The sequence below is a fragment of the Podarcis raffonei genome, chromosome 15 (genome assembly GCF_027172205.1).
Source record: "Podarcis raffonei isolate rPodRaf1 chromosome 15, rPodRaf1.pri, whole genome shotgun sequence".
In the NCBI taxonomy this organism is placed as follows: domain Eukaryota; kingdom Metazoa; phylum Chordata; class Lepidosauria; order Squamata; family Lacertidae; genus Podarcis; species Podarcis raffonei.
In genome coordinates, this window is record NC_070616.1 from 8212320 (window position 1) to 8233108 (window position 20789).

General features: G+C 45.1%; 1 protein-coding gene across 4 annotated transcripts in view; it reads right to left on the minus strand.

Annotated features, from left to right (window-relative positions):
- Positions 1–20789, minus strand: part of NF1 (neurofibromin 1) — a 156892-nt gene that overhangs the window by 90979 nt on the left and 45124 nt on the right. For 3 of the 4 annotated variants that reach the window (XM_053367584.1, XM_053367582.1, XM_053367585.1), the window contains 13 exons: positions 20484–20567; positions 19490–19606; positions 18634–18815; positions 18334–18545; positions 17664–17825; positions 16945–17048; positions 15671–15806; positions 10154–10216; positions 6385–6543; positions 5638–5735; positions 4055–4201; positions 2817–2963; positions 2372–2482 (listed from right to left, as the gene is read on the minus strand). In XM_053367584.1, the coding sequence (XP_053223559.1) occupies positions 2372–2482; positions 2817–2963; positions 4055–4201; positions 5638–5735; positions 6385–6543; positions 10154–10216; positions 15671–15806; positions 16945–17048; positions 17664–17825; positions 18334–18545; positions 18634–18815; positions 19490–19606; positions 20484–20567 (1722 nt within the window). The remainder of the gene's footprint in view (positions 1–2371; positions 2483–2816; positions 2964–4054; positions 4202–5637; positions 5736–6384; positions 6544–10153; positions 10217–15670; positions 15807–16944; positions 17049–17663; positions 17826–18333; positions 18546–18633; positions 18816–19489; positions 19607–20483; positions 20568–20789) is intronic. The other variant, XM_053367583.1, reaches the window with a different exon arrangement.

Below are 20789 nucleotides of genomic sequence, written 5' to 3' on the forward strand. Positions count from 1 at the left end.
ATCCAGCCCACAATTGTCTACTCTGACTGGCAGCAGCTATCCAAGGTATCAGGTAGAAAGGACTTTCCCCATCACCTGGTCCTTTTGTCTGGAGATGCCAGAAACTGAGGCTGGGAGTCTTCTGCATGCAAAGCATGGGTTCTTGCCTCTCCCCACAAATACTTTGTGCCATGAAAATCACAATTACTATACAGGGGTTCAACTCTGCTAACAGTTACAAGGCATTTGCAACTTGGTTAAGAGATCAGGGCACAAGTGGTTTGTAGGCTCCCCCCTCATTTGGCCAGGACACCCCATATTTACATAACCTTTGTGATCCCCACCTACGCAGAGCTCTTTCCCTCACAAGATTTAACGTCTTACCCTCTGCAGTTTTGCAAGGTAGATTTTCAAAAATCCCGTTCTCTGAAAGATACTGCCCTTGTGGCACAAAACAGGTCGAATCCATGACACACGTTTTATTTTCTTGCCCATTTTATGTAAAAATATATGATAAATATTTGGCCCCCTTATTAAAGGAGGGGATTTATCGCACTGACTCTTCTAGGGTGTCTTATCTGCCGAACAATTCTAGGAATGATGTTGTGGAGAATGTGGCAAGATTTTTAAGCGACGCAGTGAAATTACGTTACCATAGGTCCCAAGAGCCGTTTTCATACCTCACAATGTCTGGACAGTTTTATCCTAAAGCATCTCCTACTGTTTTGTTCACTGTGTCATGTTCTGATCCATGTATATGATGCACTTTCTCTATGTCAATAAAGGAGATTGGTTGTTTGAAGTGGTGTGTATTTTTAATGATCCAGCCATAATGGCTATGGTTCAGCCAGATAAGACTGTTTGTGGCAAGGTTTATTTAGAATTCCCTCTCTTCCTGCACATGTCACAAATTTCAAGCACATTGTTCCCCCACGACCAGAACACAAAAATAATATATTGTCACACGCAAGCACCCAGCATGCCTTAGTGATGCCTGTAGAGTCAAACTCCGCTTACTATTTGTCAGTAATTTTATGGACAAAGTGCATGGCCGTTTTATGGACAAAGGATTAAGCTGGCGTCATAACTAACAATGGCGGTAGTTGTTTGAAAACAACGGTGTTTTTATGCCTACTGACATGTGGCACGTAGACAGCAGTAAACAGGAGAAACGGAGTAGAAAAAGCAGCAAAAATTAACTCCAATGGGAGGCCACTTGAAAGAAGAGAGTCAGAAGGAAACGTAGGTATGGCTACAGCATAACAATGTGCAAGTGGGGTTTCACACCTCAATTCAACCCAAATTTCCCTCCCATGTCGAAAGAGCCATCGTCTTGTGTCCTTCCAGCCCCCTTGATGCATGGCATACGCGATGAACATCCTCGCTGAACATGAACATATAAAAATGCCTTCTTCCAAAGCAGCAGTCTACAGTGACAGGCAGGAACTGATTTACTTCCAAGTGCCCCAATAACTTCACTGGCCTTGGGTACGACACACCTTGACTTGGCAGGGCAGGGTTTGGTGGGTGGGGAATTGCTGCTTCATCTCGGGAAGAAAAATGTCTTCGGCCAGTCCTGCCCAGCAGGCAGGTTGTGGGGCACATGCAAACCGCACCACATCCAGTATTTTTTTTCACATTTGCTTCCCTTGCTCATAATACCAGGACTCCACTTCTCAAGCTCCTCAACTTTACACTTTTGATGATAGCTAAGGATACCCTTTGCTGCACAAGCCTCATTTAGCTCAAGCACAGATATTTATATTGAACTGGTAGTCCAAAACAGGCACAGCAACAAGTGTGCACAGTGCAGACAATCTATGCCATATAGGCACTCGCACACAAAACAATGGCAAAAGTTATTAGCTGAGGTTCAGGATGGTAAAGATTCAAGTTTGTTTTTGCATCTGTTGAGAAAACCTATTTTTTAAAAAACCAAACCCACAGAACTCCACAAGAGCAATAAATTTGCTCTCTCATAGGAGTGCATGCAGCCTTCCACATAAAATACTGAAACACAATCCAATGTGCACACAAGAGTTGTGCAGATAGGGCCTATCTATGGAGGTCATGGAGCTTTTCGCAACTCTGAGAAGCCTGCAAGCAAGCCCAGTGGCCACAGAGCACTTGCCTGAGCAAAGGAGCAGCTCGAAGATGGCAAAAATCCTCACTCCTCTTAAAAAGCGAACCAGCGCTAGAAACAGTTGTGGCGTATTTTGCACACACAAATAAAACTCACTTTGCTAATGTGTTCAGAACACAACAAAAACATTTGAAATGACGGAGGCATTGCTGTTGCTTGGGAAGCAAGAAAATGAAAGAGTTTGCTTCTTCATATAGACTTCACAATTCTTAATAGTAAATAATAAGGAACACAGAGAAGTGGTCTTACCGGCGAGCAATGTAGTAGAAAACAGGGTTGCCAGCCTTGGATGTCCCAGCTTGATAGAAAATATTTAGTGTTTTCAGGGCCTTGAACTCCTCCTTTTCGTGCACCTGGTGCCTAAGGAGGCAAACATAAGCACACTGAAAATCTCAAATTAAGCTTGAGTGTCTACATCCCACCCCCAACCAAAAGCTGACTGCCATCTTTTTCAGGCTTACTCAAAACCCTTGAATCACATGTTGGAACTTCTACAAAAATACTCCTGAGGCATGGCAGAACATGCAAGCAAAAATAATAATAATCCTGGAATCTAGGAGTATGGGAGAATGTGTGGGAAAAGAACCATGAGCATTCAAAATGGGAAAAGAACCATGGACAGCATTGTATTTGCATTGGCAACAGATTAACGCTAAAAGCTACTGCTAACAACAGACATCTACAGATCCACTACCTAGTCATAAATTCTTCAAACTTGGAACTGGTGAGATTGATACTGGACCACTGCGTGTCTGCCACTGGCTTGTGCTCAGGAGGACCAAGGTATGCCAGCAGAGTCGCCATCTTGTCAAATGGCCGTCTTCCAACAGCTTTGTGGTCCCTAGAGAAACAACTGCATGTTATCAACAAAACCCAACAACCCAAAAACATTTGTAACAACCGGTATTTTTAGATTTTCCTTCTCTTCCATTTCGGTACAACATGCATCATCCTGCATGCATTAATAAGGAAATCAGACAAACATTTAGCGTGGAAAATACCCTGCGTTATTTACACGGACAAAATACACTACAGAACCCAGGTTGCTTTCTGCAAGCATCACTGGCTTCCAATGCCAATCCTCCTCCCACTCTCCAAGGTTTAATAAAGTGTGTAAACAGATGAGTTCTATCCCATGTTCAGATTTCTGTTCCCGATTATCACTGCAATTCCTCCTACAACCCATGCTCCACCCATCCTATCTGTGCTTTGCTTGCTCTGTGCCGCTGCACTGGATGCTATAATGAGGCAGACTTTAAGCTGTATCCAATGATAGTCATACTCAGAGCAGATCCACTGAAATTAAAGGACAAGACAAACACAGGCTGATTCATTTCAATGGGTGCACTTTGAGTAGAACTTACAACCATGACTATCCCAGCATCTATACTACTAAAAAGCAAAATCACCCACAGCAGTCATCAGAGTAGAGTGTCACCAATCCGGCACTTGGGGAGGTTTTCCTGAATGCCCCTGTGCAGCTACCCCAGACTCTCAGCTTTCATTTAATAAAAGAATTAAGTTTCTAGCCGTCCTAGAAATAACATGATGGGCCAAAATATACAGGTACCTTCTAAGTGATTTCTATGAAGAGTGAGTGGTTTGTTTTCCCAGGTAATGCTCCCTGTTGCTATTAGATAGCAACATCACCAGGCCTAGGAGGATATAGCTGACTTCTCATGGTACACAAAGTTGGCTCTCTCTTTCTCTAATGTTGTGTCATGCCAAGCGCCTCATGGTAGCCATGTTGTGTTATGCCACACACTCCATGGCAGCTATTTAGTGACTAGTACCCCCAGCACATTCTCAAAATTCAAGACATGCCTACTGCCCCCCCCAAATGGCAGCTGCTGCCCTACAGCATGTTCCTCGCTTTCTCCTTCAACTCTGACAAAGCCAACGATTCTTGGCCACTGGTCAAGCTACTTCTACCTGTTGCTGGAAAGGTACTGGCCAATCTTCTCCTGATTGTTCCAGAGGAGCCGGTGCAAAGCAAGGACGTTGCAATCGCTGATGAAAGAGAGGCTGTGATTGACCGTGTCGCTGGCTGGACAATCTGACGCAATGTCAAGGAAAAACCTACAAAGAAAGGAAAGCCGTTGCTCTCTTTAGCAAGGATCTCACAGCTTTTCACTACAACCAACGGGGTGTTGGCTTTGTTTCTCAAGGCACACACGTTGTGGTTGAATAGTACAGTGTTCAAAGTAATTTTATTAAAATTACAAGCAGGTACACCTAAAGTATGCTTGTTGCTAGGGATAAGGTGGCTACAGTGCTACAGTTAAAATGATCAGTCTTGGCAGTCATATACACTCTGACAGAAAACCTAATGGAGGGCATGAGGCGCTTCCAGACTTTCCCGGCCCTTGTCCAGTGCAACACAGCACACTCCATGACCAGGAGCTGCATAACAGCAAAAGGAATATTCTTGGAATCCACAATGTATGCAACGCTGACATTGATCTCTGCACATTTCTGCCTCTTTTATTTCTGGGAGATCTGTTTTGCCACGAGAGTAAAGGCAAACGTGATATGAGCTAACCACCCCACACTTCCCACCCCCAATGTCTTTTTAGAAATAAAGAAAAAGAGCAGTTGTGCTGGAAGAGACCAAAAAGATCCGACCAGCCCAGCATCCTGTTTCACCCAGTGGACAACCAGATGCCTCCAGGAAGCCCACGAGTACGGCAAGAAGGTGAGAGCCACCCACTCCACCTCGCTGCTTCCCAGCATCTTGTACTCAGGGGTGCACTGCCTCTGAACTGAGTAAGCCCAGATATCATGGCTATCCTCTTCCATGAGTTAGTCTTCCATGCATGGTCTGCACCTGCCTGACCTGCCTATGCTGGATCACTTCTCCTGTCTCTGGTCCTTGGGACTTAACAGTTGCCATACTTGGATTTAGCCATTTGCTAGCCTCTGGCCTGTTTGACTGCACCCTCTGGAAACCCAGCCCATGCTGGAGAGACTCCATCAGGCAAGGCCTCTTTCCACCTGCCTTGCCCCACCCCCCCTTCCGGCCCTGGGATTCCTCATAAGGAAGCTGTGCCTCCAGTCTCTGCTTCTCATTTTGTATTGTGCACTGTGGCTTGCTGTTGTTTTATTGGAGTTTAGAAATCACTTATTGTAACTGTTCAGAGTGGATTTATGTTTAATCCTGAAATGCTGATATTTAATATTATTCTATATTATTTTAATGAATGTTATTTCATTTGCAGATTGTATCCATATACAATTATTATTATTATTATTATTATTATTATTATTATTATTATTATGCATATTGTCTTATTTACATGGTGTTAGCTGCTCTGAGCCTGGCTTTGGCCGGGGAGGGTGGGATACAAATAAAAAAATAATTTATTAATTTATGCATGCATGCATGCATGCTTGCTTGCTCCGGACCACGCTATTTGGGCTTTCCAACTAACAGAGCCTGCAGATCCGACCCCTCTTGGCCTTTACAGACTTATAAAGGCAAAGCTCTTTTAAACTAAGCATTGCAACTACTTTACCTTCGTGCTGCATCAAAGTTGCTCTTCACAAAGTCATTAAAAGGCCGCATGTGCTCCTCCTTTGTAAACAAGACGTGGTTGGCAATGCTCTGCAGTACCTAGGTTAATAAAAAGAACTGGTGAAGAATCCAATCGTGCCATGGCAAGCTGTGCCATGGCGTTCTCTTCTAAACGTTATTTCTGCGTTACAAGGGATTCGCTTTAATCCAAGATGACTGAACATTTGCAGGCATGCTCTGGTCTAGTCCAGAGGACAAAGGGCCACTTTGTGGAGCATGGTTCTCAAAAAGCAGATCACAAATGCTTTACATAAATAAATGAACAACGTATGCTATACTAGCAGGCTGTAAGAAGGGGTGACGTTTTTTGAACGCTCCCCCCCCCAAAACCCACGAAACAAACAAATGAAAACTCAATCTGGGGCAGGCAAACTTTTATTCCTATGGAATATCACAGTCCTGCCAGGGTAATGTGCTATATACTGGCAGTGGGCAGTGCTGAAGCCAGTGATGGGTGGATCAGGCTTCCAGGAGAGGGATGCGTCACTCTCGCCAGAGGTCTGAACTTGCAGAGGGGTTTGGGAGTCATGCAAAGGGCCGCACAAAATTAAGCAGAGGGCCAAAACTTTCCACGTGCGCCTTAGGTCCATTTCAAACCCCTCGCAGCAATAATTTGCCTACTGTTTCACTCTGCACCTCACTCCCAAGACCCAAAAACCCCACACATGCAAGAATTGCAGTTCTTTACCTTTGACATTAACTTCAAGCCCCTTTCGATTCTTGGTGGCGGCTTCTTATCCAATATCCCAGCCTCATATGGCGAGACGATGGCAGGGTTGATGAACCTCAGGAACATGGCACTCCCAACAGCTCCGATGCTGTTCTGAGGGAACCGCTGGCTGACAACCTAAATAGCACAAGTTGGAGTTTGATAAGGCCACAACTTAAATGAAGGGCCGGAATGAGTACGGAAAAGAAAAATGAGAGGCCTTTTCAGCTCCCTATTCGTTGCCAAACCTTCCACAGGTGTTACTGTACAGGATAAACAGAATAGGGTGCCAAACTGGACCTCTCTCGTTAAACAGGTCAGATCATTATTAGAAGTTAAGGAAGAAGAAAAGAGTTACTGATAATAGTACAGACAAGGCACAATTTTACAGCATGATTTTTCCACCCCCCCACCCCCGCTCTCTCTCTCTCTCACACACACACAAATATATTCACACTCCGTCTTGTGGTGAAGCCCGTGTATGAGCAAATCCATATGAGCAAGGTCAAAAACTAAAAAGCCATTTTGCAGTATGCTAATTTAAAAGGAAGGCAAGAGTTTCTTTGTACTTGAATTGTTTATGCACAAACCTTGAGGTGTGGAATGACAACTTTGCCAATGAAACCAAAATGCTCATTTATCAAACTAAAAAAACCCAAAAAGAAAAAGAAAAGTTTTGCTTCAGTACACCCATCAGCAGGGAACTCTCAACAAAACAGGGAAGTCAGCAAGGTGTAGAGGTTAGAAAGCCTGACTAGGACCAGGAAGAAAAGGGGCCCAATTCCCACTTAGCCAAGAAACTCACTGCGTGACCTGCGCCCAGTCACCTCTCAGCCTAACCTCCCTCATTGGGCTGCCATGAGGATAAAAAAGAGTGGGACAGGAACATGCATACCACCTTGAGCTCTTTAGCGGAATGGTGGTATATAAATGTAATAATATATAAATAAAAGTCATGAATAGAACTAGCCCATTCATTAAATTCCTGATTCACACGTCACATTAAACCAGTGTTTCCCAAACTAGGGTCTCCAGCTGTTTTTGGACTACAACTCCCACCATCCCGAGTTAGCTGGACCAGTGGTCAGGGATGATGGGAATTGTAGTCCAATAACAGCTGGAGACCCAAGTTTGGGTAACACTGCATTAAACCATTGTTTTAACATTGCTCTTAAGTTCCCACAGAACTCCTCTGCCTCTCCTGCCCACACCACTGGATGAACAAGTTTACTGGGCTGTCTGAACCCAGGTTCCTGTTTGTCTCTTTGCAAACAAATCATGAGGTTGCCACTTGGGGACTGCTTGGGAGGTGGGGGACGGGAACAAAGCATGTGCACCAGAGCAGCACGCATTCACAATAAACCATGGTTTGTTTTAAACCACGGCTTAACATATTGTGTGAACTGGACCAGTCTCTGCCAAGAAATTGCAAAAAGCACTCCTGTGTATGTTGCATGTGAGAAAGTAATGGAGTGTTTGCAATATTAACTCTGGGGGCAACATGCAGAACACTGCTTATTTCCTCTAAAGAGGGGGGGAAAGTCCAGAATTAAATTGTTCATATGCTTTTCTCCCAGTAATCTTTGAACATTCTGGTTTAGATGTAACAGAGCTACCCTAACAAACCACAATTTGCTGGAGCGTGAATGAGTACAACCTCTTGGAGCTCGCCAAAGATTGGATCACAGTTCACAATACTGATTTCTAGGTAGCTATTCCTGGGTTGGGTGGCAAGGAGGATCAGAATCATGCTGGCCCATATGCGCACACACACAATGCTCATCTGCAAAGGATCTTGGATGTGAAACCCCAAATCTGCCATCCAACACAAGGACATTAGGCAAACTCAAGAGGGAAGGTGAGCAGGACAAGCCAGCTGCAATCACAATTTCCCAGCGCATAATAATAACGAACGCATTCATATCCATACATATCCTGCTTTCCTCCTATGATGAGACTCAAGGAGGAAAACCTGAGTGTTTCCCAGTCCTCCACTGAGGCACTGGCGAGCCCCAGAACTGCTGAGGTTCAGTAAGGCTACTGAACACACACATAGGCCAATTCATGCCAGTTCATAGAATAAGCAAAGCCAAGATAAATCGGCTATACAACACTAGACATTAACAATTGCAGGACACTTGGAATTTCAATGACTAATTTAACTCAGAACACTGTGTTGTTCTTTAAAGGGAAGGACAAAAGAACTGGCACTAGATCCTTAAAATGGATACTGGTTTCTAAGAACTGGGTATTTTTCCAAAAGCTGTTCATATTAGCAACCTGCAGATGGTAGCTGCTGGGTCCCAAATCCCAGACTGCCAATCCAGCATTTTATATAGATAGTCTCCTGGAGTGGCACTTGGATTAGTGGTTTATGAGAAGGGTGGCTGCAGAGGGAACAATGCCTCAAGACATGGCTGGTGTCTTCGAGCAAGTTGTGTGCATGGCTGCAGCCACAGAACATGTCAGAACAGGCCAAGAGAGTTGGGCCAGTGCCCATTTCATCTTTGAGACGGGCAGGAGCACCCAGGAACCCCGCCCCCACAGAAATCCAATTGGAGTAAGAGCTCTGAAGTTCTGTCATTGTGCAGCGGGCAACATTAGAAGAGAAGAAGCACATCCATGGAGGAAAACACAAATTCAACTTCCACCCTCATAGCAAGTGGAAGTAAACAATCTGCTCCCATCTTGTGGACCAGTCAACAACACCCTTTTTTTATTAAAAAAAAGAAGTTCTAACTGAACAGAAGGTCACCCGAAGAGATTTGTTCTCTGAAAGGTAGGCAAATGGCCAAATGTCATTAAGCATCAGGAAAGTCTTGTGTTTTAAAAACAAAAACATGAGCAAAGTAGATAAAATACTGAACCTCTATCCATGTGCCCCCCATAGTAGCATTTTGGTTAGGAAACACTTTTGGAAAGTTTGACACAAAGGACACCCAGCACCTTTCGTTAAGGTTCCCAGGTTCACTTCTCTTTCACACTTTGGAGGGAAAGCTAGAAAGTAAGGCCAATCCATTTGTGTACACGTATTTTACTCCACCCTAACCAGGTATAGGTGAACAACTGAAATATTTAGAGTATGTTATTGGGGCATTTTCCCCATCCCGACCAGTTTTGGAACTTGTTTTCATAAAAAGAGGGTTCCCAAGGGCATACACTTAACTCAGCCCATCATGCATATAGTGGTTGAATGAAGAGGCGCATGCATCTTGCAATCCACATCTGCTTCCTTGCTTGCTGTTGCTCATACTTTAATGCTATCTACCAACTGGTGCTGCTTCCAGTTCTCATCAGAAAGGTCCACCTACTTCTCTTGAGGAATGCCTTCTTTTTCCCCTGGAGGTCCCTGCAAATACCAGTGCACACATATGCCTTGCCCTTATTTTCTGACTTTCCCCTTCTTATTTAGCATTGCAAGTGACGACAAAGAGAGGTTCATCAGAATGATGGTGCAGAGCTGCAGAGGTTCCCTTCCGAAATGGAAATTGAAAGAGGCACATTCAAGATTTATTTTTATTTTTTTCGTAAAAAAAACAACAACAGATGTGACTTCAAAGTCCAGTGTTAATTGAAATGAAAGCTCTTTGGTGCCAGAATTAGTAGAATGATTTTTACAATGAAAGTCAAGTAGAGGCTTGAAAGTGAAGAGCTTTTGGAACAGAGAGAGCAAAAAAACAGAAATCAAGAAAAGGGGTGTTCTGTGTGCTTCGAAAGAAATGGCTAATAAAACTTCTCCAAAACTTACTGATTTTTTGTTTTCCTTTTTTTCTTTTACGGTAGCTTTATTCAGGAGAGAGTGGCAAGTTGCCTACAGAACAGAGATGAGCACAAACAAGTCACAGCACCAACCACATACACAGCAACAAAAGAAACCCCCAATGTCCACCGGTACACAAAATTACACGATCAAATGTAACAAAAACAGAACAGAAAATGAAATTACACACTCATGTTGGATGGAGTTTGTGTTTCATGTGGGTGACCACAATTTGTCCACAAATACGAAAGCAAGCAAATGTCAGGTTCCAATCATTTCTACTATTTCTGGCTAGGTTGAGAATTTTTAAAGAGTATTTATTTGCTAATCTGTTGTGTGTTATTGCATGTATTGTCCAGAATATATGCTTTGAGAGGGTCCAAATCAATTCTTCCCAGTCCTGAAGTTAGATGCATAATCAGCATTGTACCAGAACTTGTAAATGGTTTTTAAAAAAAATCAACACCAAGCCCACATATGAACTTTTTTTTTAGTATACCATGTAGAATATGACACCAAAGATAAAAATATTCAGGTCCCCATTCTTGCAAAGGATTGCAGTAGTGCTTCTTTTCTCCCCGCTACCCACACAAAACCTTTTGCAATGCACAGAGGGAAACTTCGCAACCTTATTTGACCAGTTCAGGCTTTAGAAGAAATATGTGCATCTGCTTCAGCTGAGTAAATATTTGGCAACTGTGGCAGGTCAGCTTCTCCCAATCCACTCATGCACTGGGCACAGGCTAAACACCCTTATCCAGCAACGCTTGCAGGATATTCCAGGTCACCCATTACCCCAAGAACTGCAGCTGTATAATTCATTCTATCTTTACCCCACACATGGCTCTCTGACATGGTGCACATGCTGCCTAGCAGGCAAAGCAAATGAAACATTAATGATTAAACTCTCTGCCCTGTTAGAAAGCAAGCAAAGTATTCTCGAGGTATTTACTAGTCCCTCATGACAGAATTGGTCTGGAAGATCTGCGTCCCTGAAGTAATTGGTCTCTTATTCACATGGGGGGGGGGGGAAATACGCCAACCTATGCATTACTAGAATAATAATTTATTACTTATACCATGCCCATCTGACCTTAGCTGTCAACTTTTCCCTTTTCTTGCAAGGAATCCTGTTAGGAATAAGGAATTTCCCTTTAAAAAGGGAAAAGTTGACAGCTATGCATCTGACTGGGTCGCCCCAGCCACTCTGGGCATCTTCCAATATAATATAAAAATACAGGTTGCATGTAATTTAGTTAGGTAGCTTTTGTTGTTTAAAAAAATGCTTCTATTTGCATACATTGACAATGATTTATGTACAGCATTTAGAGATTTAAAAAAAAAAAAATAAGTGGAGTGGGTGTATATACATGCTCCCCAACTCCAGAGATAAGGGAACAATTGTGTTCCCCTTCCCACAATCTCTCAGAGCTTGGGATCCAAGACTCCCGCAATGGACTGGCAAGCCTATTGAGACAAAGTGCCAAGCCAGCCACAGGAAACGATCTGTTTTCTCCCACCAGAGGCTGGAACATACAGGTTTCAAGTTAGCAGCCACCCAGTGAGATCAGAAGCCCAACCAGCTTCTGGTAGGAATCAGCTGTAATTAAGGAAGCCTCTCCCCACCCACATGCAGCACTGAGTTGTCAGAGGAAGTTGCATCAGGGGTTCCTCCTATCCAAGAGGAATAGGGCAGTGACCAGTGGTGGCCAAACTTGGCCCTCCAGCTGTTTTTGGACTACTACAACTCCCATCATCCCTAGCTAACAGGACCAGTAGTCAGGGATGATGGGAACTGTAGTCCCAAAAACAGCTGGAGGGCCAAGTTTGGCCACAACTAGGTCAAGCAGATGGCATATCTGGGGCAGAGGGTGGGGTGGGGTGGAAAGGAAACCCAGCCTCAGGGAATGCACATCCTTGCCTTAAAACCGACACACAGATCTTCACCGCTTTTCACCTAGAACAGCAAATGCAGCCCAGTTAACAGAGTCATTTGAGGAGCTTGCTCTTGGCCCTCGCTTTGGCAGTTCTTCCCCATTTCCATGCATGCATACACTTGGGAGAAACGTAGGGGGATGAGCGGCTGGGAAGAGAAGCCTGTGGACCTCACCCTGACGGCTTGGATCCTCCCAATCACGAGCTGGAGCATAATTTCCTGCCTAAGGTAAAGGTAAAGGTACCCCTGCCCGTATGGGCCAGTCTTGCCAGACTCTAGGGTTGTGCGCCCATCTCACTCAAGAGGCCGGGGGCCAGCGCTGTCCGGAGACACTTCCGGGTCACGTGGCCAGCGCGACAAGCTGCATCTGGCGAGCCAGCGCAGCACACGGAACGCCGTTTACCTTCCCGCTGGTAAGCGGTCCCTATTTATCTACTTGCACCCGAAGGTGCTTTTGAACTGCTAGGTTGGCAGGCGCTGGGATCGAACGACGGGAGCGCACCCCGCCGCGGGGATTCGAACCGCCAACCTTTCGATCGGCAAGTCCTAGGTGCTGAGGCTTTAACCCACAGCGCCACCCGTGTCCCTAGGATGCCTCCAATTCCATCAGTTAGGCAGAGGAAACTGCAAATCCCCTCCCCCCCCGGAAGAAAACGATGCTTCAGTGCATGCTCAGCAGCATCCAGGTTTTAAAGAGGATGCCTAGAGGCCTCTTTGGGTCTCTCGTCAAACCCCCCCCCCCATTATCAGCTCCCCCTTTACACAAGAGCAAATTTTCTGGCGGGAGGGGAAGAGAACAACTGGCGGGGAAGGCTGGCAGCAAATTTAACACAAACCAGGCCCAAACCTCAGTACGAGCTGATTCAGAATGTGCTCAGTCACTACCGATAAAGTTATTTACAACACCAGGTATCACACATCCCACAACGCAACCTTTAGGGAAAATATTGTTTATGCCTTGTGAGGATGTAAGTAAGTAGATAATCGATCCATTAAATAAGGGAGAAACTGAATCATCTTCACAGCAGTTCTCTAACAGCCGCTCCCCAATGGAGAAGTAACCTTGAATGCTTAATACTTTCCTTAGCATCTCGAACTTTACAGCCACTACACCATAAACTCCATTAACAAAATTCATTGCACGCTCATAGATTTGGCTGCAGGTCTGCATCTGAAACAGAAGCTGCAGAGTCAGCTATTGTCCTGTACACTGTTCTATTGGGGGCTGGACAGAACCAGTTTTTACTTGGCAAAGGAGAGCACCTACGTTCAATACCCAAAGAATGAGACTAGCAAGCAAGGGCATTTGGTCCAAGTTCCCTTCCGTTACTTTGCAAGGCCCACATGTGACACGTCTCCAGTAAACGAGAGGTGTGGACATAATCACAGAACGCTCTTCCCTAACCCTGCTGAGTGACAGTGAGAAGCAGTCACACCTATTTCCCCACTCAGTTAGTTGTCATTTCCAGAGGGAAAGCTCTTGGGAAGGATTTCACCAAGATCCTTCTCTAAAAGGTTCTTCATTCCTCCTGAGCAGCTTTAATATAAAGAACAGGGATACAAACATCAATCTCATTTCACCGCTGTCCCTACAGAATTGGCTTCTCAGTTGGACAGGAAGAGGAGCAAGTTAACTAATATTGCTGATACCGCAAAGCTTTGGGGAAAGAGAACAGATGGTAAGAGAGGAAGATGTTTGGAGGCAAACAGATTATTCCTGCCCAGCAAAGCAGAAAGGACTACGTTGCTTCAAACGGACCTCCATCTTCTTTTATGACCCTTCCTGCCATCTCTCCTAAGCAGAAACTCAAGAGCTGCTTGCAGGAGTGAGGAACGCCAGGCCCAGGGACTGAATGCATCCCTTCAGGCGCTTGGGACTCTCCCTAGGCCACACATGCCCTCCCTCACCAGCCTTGCCCCACGCCCTCAAGTGTGACCTTGAACTGTGATGACAATGCTTCTTGCTTGCTCATAGCTGGAATGCAGGCTACTGTGCAAAAGGCAAGAGCCACCATCTCCTGCTCCACCCACCACTGGCACATGTCCCCAGGAAAAGGCTCCCTACCCACTCAGTTCAAAATCCAGATTTACTCCTTTATCAAGCCAGCTTCTCTTCCTTCCTCTTTGTCAGGGCTCTATCCAGTTCAGAAATATTGTGTGATGCTGCCTGAAACAGGACTACTTTAGAATGCACAACTAAATTCACCACCCAAGGGGAGGGGGAACAAACCTAAACCCTCCTTGCATTGAACAACTCACCTTCTCGCTCTAGGTAACCAGGAATTCCATGCAGGTGAGTGTATGAGCTGGCAGAGAAGAGATGGGATCCCTTCATTTCTCCTCTGCCAGTTTTCTTGGTTTCTACACTGGTCACAGAAGATGGAAAGCTCTCTCTCTCTCTTTCTCCTCTATCAGATTGTTTAGTAAAAGAACATTGTTTTTAACCACCCTGCCTAGTGTCTAGCATTTCAGCCATCATAGTAAGAGATGTCTTTATCCATCTAGTTCCTACTCGGAGGAGACCCATTGAAATAAATGTGCCTAAGTTAGCATCCATTTATTTCAATGGATCTAGGACTAGCACTGGATGCAACTTAGCAGGCAAGTATTTTAATTTTTATATTTGCAAGCTACTAAAAAAGTTTAGAGTTTATTACCAGGGCTGTTGTAGTCTACCTGCTTTTTCCTTGAACTACTGCTTTTAGACATGCAAGAAGCTTTTCATGTAGAGGATGACACACACACACACCCATCTGCATCCTCAAATGGGCAGTCCCAGGAGAATAAAGAGATTTTCATTAATGTGCAAGCTCATCTCTCAAGCATATAACTAGCCTTTCAAGTACAGACAGCGGACACAACTCATGTGCCCTGCACAGTGCATATAACAGCACACAGGTGGAACTCTGTAAATCACTGCAACAGTAGGTGATTCATCAAAACCTCAGCAAAGGTAAAGGTTGGCCCTGGTAACAACCAAGGTGTAATTTATTGTGCATGAATTTCCCTAGTCCTGCAGAAGCAAACATAACGAATGCAAGATTTCAAAAATAAATAAATCAGTAGCAGTGCCCTTGGAGGGCGATCTGAAATGGTTTAAAAGGCTCTTTATTGTTGAATCAAGGCCAGGGAGCCCATCAGCCCTCAGCGCTGTCAGTCAATAACCTGGGGAAGAAACACAGACCACACAGCATTGCATTGATCAGACAGACAGACAAAGAATTCGAGGAGAAGAGAGAGTGGCTCACAACTCTCTGAGCCAGTTGCCCATTTTCTTCTATAAGGAGGCTTCCTTCAACCACCGAGAATGCCTCTTTAACTTTTCCCCAGGCAACAGGCCCAATGCAGCTGCAACAGAAGGGACCCTCACCTTCATGGCACAGATAGGGGGAAGTAGTGCTTTTCCAGAGGTGGCTGGACTCCCAACTCCCATCAACCCTATCCAGCATGGAAGTCAGCGATGATGGGAGTTGAAGTCCAACAATGTCCGGAGGGGCACAGCCTCTCCACCCTTTCCCCAACACTGTCCAACAAAATGTACAGCCTAGTGTTGCCAGATTCAGGCATACCTGATAGAGACAATGGCACACGCTTCGAAGCTGAGGTGGAAACTCTGCAGAGGAGTTGATAATGGCATGGAAGAATTTCTCTGTCATCTGGAGAAGGCTCCGCTGGTTATCATCAAGGCTTTCGGCGGATTCCAACCTGTAAGACAGGCCTGTCAAGGCTTTGCCAGGCTCCCTAGCTTTATTGGTGCTGCTAACACCAAGGCTGCAGGTTCGATGCCCGTATGGGACAGTTGCATATTCCTGCACTGCAGGCGGGTTGGACTAGATGGTCCTCTGGGTGCCTTCCAACTTGGCAATTCTATGATTTCTCCAGCACAAACTACAGCTTTGTTTCCTTCTGCCTATGGCTAGCTACAATGCTGGAGAGCTTCCAAGCAGCAGATGGGACTGGTCTGTAAGTTTATCCCCCAAGCCTGGCATCTGGATGGCATCAAAATGCAGAAAGGGCTGCTTTTGTGGGCTGGCCTCCTTAGCATCAGCCGGCTTTAGTCTGAGACCATCGGCAGATTTCTGCCCTCTCCTGTCTGCAGTGAAGAGCCTGGAGCTTGGTCTACATAACACACAGAGAGCAACATATCCCTACTTCTACTGCACCAAATTTTAATTGTAATCTACTCTGGCAGCCAAGCTGAAAAGCAGAAAACAAATAAAATAAACAAGCCCTGAACAAGGGTAATGTCATATCAGTCATGCACAGCTGGCTGTTATCTGAGGATTCAGATTTGTAACTTGAAGGCAGGTTATGATAGATTAATGAGACGAGAGATGGGAGCAAGAGAGTTGGCGGTGTTCCCTGCTGATCCGGAAGCAGGGAAAGCATCCAGCGAGCTCCAAATCTACCCAAAGGGAAACCAGAACGGGCACTGTGACTACAATATGCCAGCTGTGACTCTCGACCTCTCCCTATAAGGCAGGGGCAGCCAACATGGTGTCTGCCAGCTATTGCTAGGCTACAATTCCCATTATCCACGCTAGTGGGGGCTGATGGGAGTTGCAGTCCAACAACACCTTGGAGGCTATTACATTGTCTGCCTTTGGTACAAGGCAGCTGTGGGGAACCTTTTGCCCTCAAGGTGTTGCTGAATGTGAAGCATTGCTCAGGGCCACTCTGCTGCACCCTACATTCCCTGCTTAGAGTTAGGAGCAGGGCCTCAAGCAACGGGGCTTGCCGGTGGAGGGTGGCTGGGCTGCAGTGTGTTAAGGGGAAAGCAGGCAGAATATTGCAGACTTCCTCCTCCTCCCTCTGCTTCCTTCCCACCCACCCGGATTCAAACCTTGTAGGGTCCACCTCAAAGCTGACGTGCTGCCATTCATTTGATGTAATTACTGCCCTTAATAAAGGCTCCAAAAGCTTCTGGAGGTAGGTTGCCCCATAAACCTGCAGGAGAGAGAATAATCCGGTTGGCAATTTCAAATTTGTGGAAGTTAAAAAAAAAGAGAGAGCAGCGCTGTGCCTTTTTGTGCTGCGCTGCTTTAAGAAGTCAGTAAGGCTTCAGAGAGTCAATGAAAATGACATCTCCATCATGTTCAGGCATTGTAATATTTTGCTTTGTATTTTGCCTAGCTCCACACCACTGACAGCTCTCTGCCAACTAAGGATCACACTTCATGCATCTAATGAAGCGGACTCTAGCTCATAAAGGTTTATGCCACAATGCTGTAGCCTGCTTGGAATATGCACTTATTTGTTTTTTTAAAGAAGTTAAATGTGCTGCCCTAAGTAAAATCAGGACACGGTTTAAACTAATCCCACGTTTTAGAGTTGATGGCTTTAAAAATGAATTAACCAAGTAACCACTTTGCTGGATTACAGCTATGGAATTTAAGACACAGTCTGCACTGAAGTGATTTTAATCTGACAACAGCACAACTGCAATGGTGCACCTAGACGCCGAAAATCTTTTGAATCCATCTGATTTCATGTTCTGGGTGAGCCTTCCGCCCCATCTCTCTCTCTCTCTGCCTCTTTTGAATTTATTAAGATCAAACATACCTTAAAACAGAACGTCATTATTTTGCTAGCCAGACTGTTTCCCCTGAAGAGCGTCTGCATCGAGTCTGCCAGCTCAACCTCTTTAGAAAACATGTTCCAAAGCAGCTGGTAGAGCAAGTGTCTGGAGTCAAAGAGGGTGACCAGGACACGAGCCAGTTCATCCTTTCAAAAACAAAACACATAAAACCCAGTCCTAAATATTATTCTCTATGTGGAAAACAAGAACAATGCCAGGTCAGGATGATGGGTTTCCTTCTCCAATTAAACAGGATATAAGGAAACAGTGCTTGGAAAGAGCTTTCTCTGGAAAGCTGCTGCCAGTCAGAGTGGGTGCTACCAGGCTAGAAGGACTAACAGTCTGACTCAGGAAAGGAAGCTTCCTACATTCAGAAATAGAAATATATTCTATCAGTAAAGCTCTGATGGCAATAAATCCCAGTTTAAACTATACAATATTCCTTGTGTGCATCTCATTCTATTATTTTGCGTCTCCAGTGATAACCTTCCCCTTTGCAGCCTGAAAAGAAGCAAGTAATTTTAATCAGCAACAATACATTTCATATCAGTGGCCACAAACAAGCCTTGAGGGTTGCATACAACCCGCTGAGTTGCTCGCACCCAGCACTCACCAATGCTAAAGAACATTCATGAATAACCAAAAGCATCTTACCCACTGTGAACAAGGCACTACGTTCGCCAAAGCCATAGCAATGGGCAGCTCTCCTTGGTCACCCATCATGGTGACCAACTCCACCAATCTCTCAAACCGGTCTGCCAAGACAGTTTCTGCCAGGGTGTCAAACTCTGTGCCCTGCTGCAGAATTTTGGTGAGGACCTCCATGAACGTCGCTCTTGTCTGAAGATCTTTGTGATAGCCCAACCCTGCCAGCAGACAAGAGAAGCGTTTAGATGATGAAGCCCTGCACTTTGCTGCGCTTCACACAGCTACAGTGAAGTTCCCCTGTTTTACCTATTGAGTGCATAAGGCCACTATCCACGTTTGCGTTGAGCAAGTTTGACATGGCCAGGACTGTGCAGTGTCGTAACGAAGCCAGCCTTCGGGACATCCCTCGTTTTCTGCCGCCAGTTTGCGCGCTTTCGTCTTCGACTTCGCTGCAGTCATTCAGGAGGTTCATAAACAGGGTAAAGTACCTAAAAGCGAGACACAGTGGCTTGCATCTCTCTGGAGAAACAGTTCCCCCTGCCCTCTAATATGAGGAATCCATCTCTCCTACACAAAACCAACATTTCCCAAAAGGGTACGTGTCTAGGCACTATGCCCCATTTGCAGAACTCTGACCCCAAGGAATTCACCTGGCTCCAATCTCATCACTTTCTGGAACAAGGAAAAGCCCACTGTAGTTTCCCCAAGTCTTTTAACCTTATATTTGGCCCTTCTGTTGTCGTTTTAATTGCTCTCCCTCCTATGTATTTTATTGTTTTACTGGGAAGCCACTCTGAAAATAGTTATCACTGAAGAGTAGCCAGTGAACCAGCGAAAGCTGGAAACAGGAACTTCTACCCAGCAAGGCCACTTGGGCCATCTACAACAATGTTGGATCCAGGATTAACCCCCAAGCTACGAACGTGCTCCCACTGGAGTGCAACACCATCCAGAACAGGCTGATGTCCTACTTCCTGGATTTGAGAAGTTGGACCACATAACAGCTCTGTCCTTTCAGGATTCAGTTATGCTTGTATGTCCTACAGACTAAAACCTGCTGCCCTTCCACAAGGCTGGTGTGTCAGCAATGCCCAAGTGGTAATAAAATTCCAGCTGTTTTAGTCAACCGGGTACTAAATAAAATAAGGTAAAGGGCCTTTACTTAAGGAACAACTGGGATTTAGCTTCCATCAGTTCAACTCCATCTCCTTCTTCAGGCTGTAACGGAAGTCCCGCAAGAAGAGACACCACAGCTTCCATGCTTGCTTGGTCCAAATCTCTGAACAAAGCAGGAAATAGACCATCGTTAGAATGGGGAATGTGCAACCCCCTTCACACATTCTGAAAATGGGCCAGAGCTTTGCTCCTGCCCTTTGCCGTGCTACACAGAAACAACTGGTCACATCTTCCCCACTGTGCCTGTGGGTATCTTTTTTATTTAAATGTTTCATAATCTGGCCTTGACACAAGCCACAGTTTACAAGGCAAATAGATACGAACATGCAAAAACACCACAATCCTTCGAAAACACATAACAAATCACTAACAATTAGTAATAGCAGAAGCACTAGCAATCTGATCTCTCCTCTGAACATTCACTGGAAAATATGCTTCTTAACCAACAGCCTAAAACTACAGAGACACAGCCAGGCAGGGAGTTGTGTCTATGAGAAGCCATCACCCGAAAAGACCCTTTCCTCACACAACTATCTCATAATGAGGCAGGACCACCAGGAGGTCAGTATGGAAGAACCTGGGACTCCCAAGTGCATACTTGATGAGGCAGGACCACCAGGAGGTCAGAATGGAAGAACCTGGGACTCCCAAGTGGATACTTGCTCATGTGTGTGTTTGTTGTCTCCTCTGCTAATTTACACAGGCCACTAGAAATGGGAAGGCTGGACCCACAGCCTAGGCCAAGTGATGCAAACACTCATGTAATTCAATATGCAGGTGCTATGATCTTGGATCAGCTTTTTCTTTCTTTCTTTCTTTCTTTCCCCCACCCTATAGTGAGTGGAAAACAGACTCCTATACAGCAGCTAGTTCCCACTTGCTATTAACAAAGCACCCCTCAAAAAGAAATCTCTGTTGTCCTGTTTCTGCAAAAGATAAGCACTATGAGATTCTGAAGTGGCATCTTAAGCCTCTCTCACCTTGTCAGACACTTCACATCCTCATCTGTTGCCTGGTTGGATGTTCCCATAACCCAATCTGTCAGATATTCCACCATCTTGTTCCTAAAATTGCATATTACAGAAGATTCAAAAAACAAAGTTCTACTAAATTAAAACAAAAACATGGCAGTGTATTTTTAAAATGCTAAAAAGATACCTTCCACCAAACATCTACACACACAGAGCTCAACCCAAAGCCATTGCTTGATTTGTCATTTCGTCACTAGCTGAACACCTCTCAGTTCCCATCGTATGACTCTTTGTTTGCTGTGTTTGAACTACTAT